The following is an 8,125-nucleotide window of genomic DNA, read 5'->3' as shown; positions in this document are numbered from 1 at the left end:
CATTTTCATTTCAAATACTTTTATCACTCACAACAGTGGTCCGGCCAGGATATTGTCATTTAAAAAGTAGAGTTGCAGCCCTTAACTGATGTTTATGTTGTCATTTTGTGTATTGGCCACCAGTTGTGTGATTGCAGTACCAGTTTTAGCCACACATTTTGTGATTGCAATACCAGTTTTGACCACAATCCTACATACTGTTCCTTCAAGCTTGGGGAGCCAGACTGGTCTATCATACTGTAGTATCTACACGGGAGAATGTGCTATGATGTTTACATTAAACTAGGTCATTAAAATTAATGAAAAACATTTTTGTGACTATATAAAAATAACATAGCATGCATGAATAACAACATGAGAATGGATTTCATTTATTTCTTTATTTATTTGTGATCAACACACAGTTAAAAGTAAAGAATGAGGTATTTGTATTTTTATTAATAATATTAATAAGTGAAAGTACTCTCACTGTAACCGATTTTATTCTAAACCTTGATCAAATATTAAAGCATCCTAAATCATAATGAATTACAATTTGACAGTAAATAGGCTTAATACCTTAACCACTATACACTGCAAGAAAAAAATCCCAGGGTTAGTTGATTTTCAACATCAATGCCTAACAGTGGCGGCTGGTGACTGCTCTTCCGACAGACTCAAATTCAAAATAAGTGTTCGGAGTTTCATGTGTGTTGCTCTTGTTTTCAAAATATGTATTTGTTGCGTCATGTGAACCATGTGAATCACGTGTTTTGTCACTGCTGCACACGCGTCAAAACCGTTTATGATAAAAGAGACTCTCACGTTCACAAAATAAGGTGCAATGTGTTATTTTTAGAAGGATCGTTTGACAGAAATGCAAACTAATATACAAAACTGTATTATCAGGGGTGTATAAAGACCTTTTTATAATGAACTGTTATGTTTTTATTACCTTAAAATGAGACGTTTTCATACACAGAGGGTCCCCTTACGTAGAAGTCGCCATTTTGTGCGGCCATGTTTCTACAAAAGCCCTTAATGGACAAACTTTTTAACTAAGTTGTCTCCGACGATTAGATGTTTTTCCCGTGGCGGCTACCATAGATTCTCTATGTGTTTTAAAAGTGAGGGGTGAGCAGTGGACTGAGCCATTGGTTGCGATTTGCAACCTCACCACTAGATGCTACTAAAATTTACACAATGCACTTTTAACAGTAAACTCTGATTACGCATGAGATTACATGTTGTGACGAACTTCACATCATGCGCCCTCGAAAAAAGTCACCACTGATGCCTAACTTAAAATACAAGTAAAAACAAAGCAGAAAAGATCATTTGTTTAATCAATACGTATGTATATTGTGGTAGCACAGGGTGTTATTTATAGTAAGCAACAAGCTATATTAACTTTTATGTTGTTGTTCAGTAGCCTAGTAGAGGAAGGATGTTCCGTGATTGCACGGCTGGATAAAAATGACATAGAGTTTCACGTTTTGATAATATCTTACAAAACAAGCTCTGCATGTGCTATTATGTTACTTTTTCTGTGCAGTCAAACAAAATCCTTCACCACAAAAGTCCACAATATGAAATGACTGAATTAATTGTCGTACCATTTATAGAGATCGTGAACTTCTTTATAGTATTTGTGTGTTGCTATATATTCACAGGCCGTGCAGATGGGCAGATCAAACTCTTGTTGCTGTAGTAAATGAGGTTGTGCTGAGAAATGTCTCCTCCAGTTAAAGTACCTGCGATATGCGACTTCGTCCAGGTCCAGACGCATGAGATATTCTGCTAGTGACTTTGCATCTGGGAAGTCGTTCACATGAATGAAAGCATCACCGGGTATAAAGTTTTCATAGTTTTTTCTGGGAGGTCCCAGCACCACAGGTACAGTACCTACTGATAGGGGTCCATTTATCTTTTCAGTGATGTAGTCCTTGTAAATGGAGTTTTCAAAAGAGAGATAAAATTTGCAGCTGGCTATGGTGGAATAGTAGGCCTTGGGGTCCAGACGTTTTCCATTAAACTTCCCGTAGACATGTACGTAGACATGCTTCTTAAGTTCATTGTAATAAGCGTTCCTCGTTCCGGCGCCTTCGTTACTTACAATCCAACAGACCAGTTTTTCCTTCTTGGGAATTTTAAAATCTTCATCTGGAGTTTTTCTGACAGTTAAGTGCAACCTTGTAAAAATATCAGCGTCCTGTCTGTAGCTAAGTGTGTGGTTGAACAAGTTTTCAATGCCTGGTTTTCTTGCCGTGTGATATGGTGATTCGAGATTAAACCATATCCACTTCTGGAACGGGGGACGAGGAGATGGTGGAAGGTTGGACAGGTCCCCTTTAATAGATTTGTGATAGATGAGGACAGCATCTGCGTTGCTGTAGAGAGATCTGTTGTCCGTCAAAAAACAACTGTCAATATTGAAAATTGTCTGACAATCGCTCAGGTTAAAACTGAAGTTTTCAGGCCAGAACCATAACAACAGTATCGGTTTCTCTTCCTTTACTATATCAGGTTTCGCAGAGGCATCCACAGGCTTGTGGAGTTTTTCTGAGTGCTGAGGATGTTGAGCTGGTGTGCAGTTGTTGAGAAATGAGAACCAGAACAAGATCACAAGACATGCGATTGTCACCACTATAACCAGACGATATGGCAAAGCTCCATTTGAGATCATGATTGCCAATTTTTTTCTAAAGAGAATGAAAATGAGGAAAATTGGCATTGCCTTTACAAACAAGAATAACAGGAATGAACATGCTTTCTGGGAAACGGGTTTAATGTGTGCCCACTTATTACTTTTATACAAAAGTGCTTGAGACTACACTGTAAAAATTCTCTGTTTGCTCTTACATTTTTAAGTTTAATCAACTTGAATTTATAATTCATTTAAACTTTTTTTGACTAATGAGAACTTGCTATAAATTACAAAAATAAAGTTGAAATACCTTAAGTTATTTAACTTAAAGTTTAAATTAATTAGAATTTGAAATTGATTAACATGAAAATGTAAGTGCAACAAATAATTTTTACAGTGTAGACAAAATCTAACGTCCTTTAATTTAGTTCAAAGCCTTTTCAGACTGCGATATGATTTAATTACATTTATGCTGTATGCTTGAAATGAATGTAGGTAATGTAGCTCCTCACCTGTTTTTTGAGTCTACAATAAATTGAGAAATTTAATGTGAAGCCTGTAACCACCAAAGAAACAAAGAGATTGTCTTAGTACTAAAATGTTGTCTGCTTTTGATTCACAAAGCATGAGTGATGTATCAAATGGATCAGTCAGTTAAGTATGCAGACAGAGCGCAGCGCCTCATAACCTGAAAACCACACCCACCGGAGGGGAAAACAATCCAACCGTCTCCATTGACTTTGTATTGCGAGAGGCCGCCTCCTTGTCATTTCTGGCTTATAACAAAAAACAGAATAATGTCTTAAAGCTGCTGTGTGACGATATGTACAGCTTACAGGCCAAAGAACCCAGAAATAAGTTTTTATAAGCTCTCAAGCCGTAAAACCCAGCCTTTAAGGAGAAAAAAGTGGATCGCCAACTACGTTCCCCCCAGTGGGTGTAGTTCTACTAATAGAAGTACTATGAAAAGTTGCCTGTTTCCACTTTTGTGTCTTTAAACGCTCGTTTTTTTAGGTCGACAGCTTATAAAAACTTATTTCTGTTTTTTTTTTTGGCTTGTTAGCTGTACACCTTGTCACACAACAGCTTTTATGCATTATTCTGTTTTTAAGTTTAACAGTTTTATCTGTAAATAAGTTTTTATAAGCTGTTGACCCCCAAACACGAGCATTTAAAGACACAAACTTTTCATAGTACTTCTATTAGTAGAACTGCGTCCACTGGGGGAAACGCAGTCAGCAATCCACTTTTTTCTCCTTAAAGGCTGGGTTTTACAGCTCGACAGCTTATAAAAACGTATTTCTTGGTTCTTTGGCTTGTTAGCTGTACATATTGTCACACAGCAGCTTTTAGGCATTATTCTGTTTTTTGTTATAAGCCAGAAATGACAAGGAGGCGGCCTCTCGCAATACAAAGTCAATGGAGATGCTTGGATTGTTTTTCCCCTGGTGGGCGTGGTTTTCAAATTTGCATAACTGCGCTCTGTCTCTATTGGTGTCGGAACAAGACCCACCCACTATCTAAGATCAATCAAATTGGACCCACCCACTTTAACTGTCTCTATTCAGCACATGTGTCTGTTCAACTTTTTTCAGAGCACCGTCAGTCAAATCCTTTCGGGTTGAGGAATGAAATAAATTCAATTATTTCAGTGCAATTAATAAAATAAGCTTGCGCAACTTTTACACTCGGAAAAAAACAAGAATTAAAGAGGCAGAGAGTAGAAGCTTTAGTTTAATTAATAAAAGCCTAAAGACCATGGTGAACAGTGTGGGCTCTGGCTAGAAGTCATGTCTGATGTAAAAACGTGATCCGGTACATCACATAAATGGGTGGTTAGTAGGCTTTTGTGACTGCTTGAAAGTGGACGAGCTCAAAACATTCACACCCCATTTATACCTGTATTTAGCGTCATCCACTTCCGATTGATCCGATTGAGCAAAACGCATCTTAATACCAGGTGTAAACAGCCTGGTCTTTCTAATCAGGGCACACTCAGAGCTAACCCAACCAAACCGTTCCACAGCGTGATTCCACAGCGTGATTGTCTCCCCTCCTTACTCCTCCAGAAGCACGCAATGTACTTCATGCTATTAGAGCCTGGGTACGCTTTCTTCAGGATGCGATTTGCAGGAAGAAAGAAACAGGAAGTAAATTGCAACAGTGTTTGAATTGAGGGGGGGGGGCTGTGGTGCAGTGGCGGCTGGTGACTTCTTTTTTTTAAGCGCACGATGCGAAGTTCGTCACAACATGTATGTAGCTTGTCATGTGTGTGGTTCATCATTTCAAAATATGTGTTCTGCGCTTTGAGAGATCGTGTGTGCATCACGTGTCATGCCAAAATAAGTGCCTGCTGCCTTGAACTTGAAAGGAGACGCTCGCGTGTGCCAGATCTCATGCGTAATCAGAGTTTACTGTTAAGGGAGTGTCTTGCGTGTATTTAGGGAACGTGAGGTCTCTTTTATCATAAACGGTTTTGACGCGTCTCCAGCAGGCACTTATTTTGACAAATCATGTGATGCACACAGGAGCTCTCCACACGCATGACACACATTTTGGAAAAGGGAACCACACGCGTGACAATCCGAACACTTTTGAAATTAGCGCATCCTCGGAAGAGCAGTCACGAGCCGCCATTGCTGGGGTGGTCCCGGACCTCCTATAAACATTGAGGGACCCCCTTTTAAATATAGATTAAGGGGATCCCCTTGTTTTTATCAAAATTAAAATACTACATAAATTTAAAATTCTCATGCTGTGCTGCCACAAAGCGATACTGTCCATTATTTGTCCCAATTTCGCAATTAACAAATCAAAAGGATTTCTGTCTAAAATAAATGTAAACCCTCAAGTGCGCCTCATGCTGTTTTCTGGAGTAATTGACCGATTGTCAGATTTAGAATTGGGTTAGGGGCTATTATTTTCTACTAATTTGATGGTTAAAAATGGGTAGGGTTTGAGTTAAAGGGACATTTCACTTTCCAGCTCCTCTATTAAGAGTTTGGAATCCATTCAGTTGATCTCCAGGTCTGGCGCTACTACTTTTAGCATAGCTTAGCACAATCCATTGAATCTGATTAGTCCATTAGCATTGCGCAAAAAAAATTGACCAAAGAGTTTTGATATGTTTCCTAGTTAAAACTTGCCTCCTCTGTAGTTACATCGTTATAAATGTTAAAAATATAGTCTTCTACTAGTAGCATTTGCTTCCTCACACATCGTTTTGCTGCAACGTCGTCTTACGGGACTTCAAGTAGGTTAGGAACGCGGCAAGTACTCAAAATCAAGAACATAATTTGTGTACTTCCATGCATTCACGATCACAATGAATGCCATTGCCCAATAAACAAAATAACAATTTACTAGAATTCAGACAAAAATTTATTTAAAAAATTGTAATTGGTTAGAATTATTTTTTTTTTAAATCTGAAAGATTCAATAACATACTAATAAACATATGTTGTATTAATGTGTGAAAGAAGTGTTTTCCTATGACATTTTATGTATTTATATGTTAACTGTTATCCCAGTACTTCTGTGATAATTTAAACATTTTGTTAAAGCTCACGTAACACACGCTGTTTCTGCATTTCTGATATCAATCTGGAGTACCTATAGAGTAGTATGACATCCTTTATATCTCTGAAGAGTCTTTAGTTTAATCAGATTTATAAAAAAAATATTAGCTTTAACGAATCTTTCCGATAACGTACGAAAAAATGAAGAAGGAGGAGTTACTACCGCAGGAGGAGCGAGTACGAGTCATGCAACACTATACAACACTGTTTTAACTTATGATTCACTACATGTTCGTGTCATTTATATAATATACACGCGCCTATTTCCAACATAAGACAGAAGTCTTACTTACCACGTGTAACTCGTCATGACCCGGTTCTGAAAATCCACCGCATCAAACACACACGCAAAACTCCGCTGCTACCCCGGATAATAAACTATATCCATTGTTTCCATGAGGCTGGATGTCTTCTCCTTACATCCAAAAACACACTTCTTGTTGTGCCATTGTTGACTTTTGAAATTAAACAAAGCTGAGTGGCGTGATAAGCTGTTAGCAAGCTCTAGCGTCTCCCGCTGACTGACGGCTGGGCGGGGTTTTCTGGGGGAAGTTTTCCGGCGGAAGCCCATATAAAGAAATGATACGTATCGAAAACCCCTGAAACGTCAGTTAGAACCGTAATCGAAAAAAATTAGCCGAAACTTGTACGAACCCTGGCGAAGTGCATTCGGCACAGAAATACTCTGAAACACGCCCAACTGCATTTTTGACACTTTGCCTACGTTTAGCATGAGGAAACAACTCTATAACTGTGTTAATAAGTCAGAATGCTTGAAATACCATTAAACCCCCCCTTTAATGTCTTTATTTTATCATGAGCGAGCATTTACTCAGTTACTTTTATCAGGTTGATTGAATAAACTCTTAAAACTGCATTCTGTAACTGACATAGCCCAGTTTGTGTTTGTTCAGGGTAGGCCTGTCGCGATAAACGATAAATCGATTAATCGCACGGTAAATAAAATGAGCTCGATAATTTTTTTTTCGGCCGCAATAATTCACATTTGCATGCTTGTTTGTTTTCCTTGTCTCTCTCTCTCTCTACCAAAGAGACTGGATGACCGCTCCATGCAACGAGTGACAAGGAGTGAACCCTCGTCAGTCATTTGTCAGTCGCATGATCTGTATGGGGAGGGGGGACTCCTGGCGTAGCCTATCACAGTAGGCGTACTGAGGAGGATGAGTGCCGCATGAGGAGTGTAGCAGGAGAAAACACTAGTTGAGATGAGAGTTGGAGAAAAAGATGGATTTACTAGAGGCTGTTTACACTTGTCATTAACATGCGTTTTCATCGATCGGATCACAATGTTTTACGTCTTTTCTGACTTTTCTGACACAAGGTGCACAGTGCTATTTTTAGCCTTTCATTGATAAACTAAAGCGGGTGATCTCCGCAGTTTCATTTTGCACGCGTGTGAAAGTTGCGCGATCTTATTTCATCAATTGCGCTGAAAATTCAGAGAAAGGTCTAACATATACATGTAGAAAAAACTGTGCAGCATGTTTACTTGCTAAACAAGCAGTGGATATAATATTAGTTTGCGTCCATATAAACTAATAATTACTCCCGTTCGCGTTTGAATGACAGCGGAGAGACTCGCCCACCGTCTCGACAGACCACCCCCTCACAGTATTCAGGACAGAAGCGGTCGAAAGTGGACAAAAGAGACGGATTTAAATACCAGATGTAAACGTGATATGTCTCTCTCGTCCACTTGTGATCTGATCAAAAACACATCTTAATACCAAGTGTAAACAGCCAAGTTTCAAAACCAAACGCTACAGCTGCAGTGTGGGAGTACTTTGGATTTAAACCTAATGACCGAGGTGAACCACTAAACCTGAACGAGCCGTTTTGTCGCATTTGTGGTAAAAACGTAGCACTTAAAAGTGGCAACACGACAAACATGCATATGCAC

The 8,125-nt window shown here is 38.9% G+C and overlaps 1 protein-coding gene across 1 annotated transcript; it reads right to left on the bottom strand.

Annotated features, from left to right (window-relative positions):
• Positions 1 to 411: 411 nt before the first annotated feature.
• LOC129414443 (4-galactosyl-N-acetylglucosaminide 3-alpha-L-fucosyltransferase 9-like) lies at positions 412 to 3,288 on the bottom strand. Its single transcript, XM_055168506.2, has 2 exons — positions 3,139 to 3,288; positions 412 to 2,681 (listed from the first exon to the last, which is right to left on the bottom strand). The coding sequence occupies exon 2, from the start codon at positions 2,663 to 2,665 to the stop codon at positions 1,583 to 1,585; it is 1,083 nt and encodes a 360-aa protein (XP_055024481.2). The 5' UTR covers positions 2,666 to 2,681; positions 3,139 to 3,288; the 3' UTR covers positions 412 to 1,582.
• Between the last annotated feature and the right edge of the window lie 4,837 nt (positions 3,289 to 8,125).

Source organism: Misgurnus anguillicaudatus, chromosome 5, assembly GCF_027580225.2.
Source record: "Misgurnus anguillicaudatus chromosome 5, ASM2758022v2, whole genome shotgun sequence".
NCBI lineage: Eukaryota > Metazoa > Chordata > Actinopteri > Cypriniformes > Cobitidae > Misgurnus > Misgurnus anguillicaudatus.
This window is presented reverse-complemented; position numbering and strand designations above follow the sequence as displayed.

Excerpts from the sequence above, each read along its gene's own strand:
- LOC129414443 (XM_055168506.2), bottom strand. The coding sequence starts at position 2,665 with ATGATCTCAAATGGAGCTTTGCCATATCGTCTGGTTATAGTGGTGACA.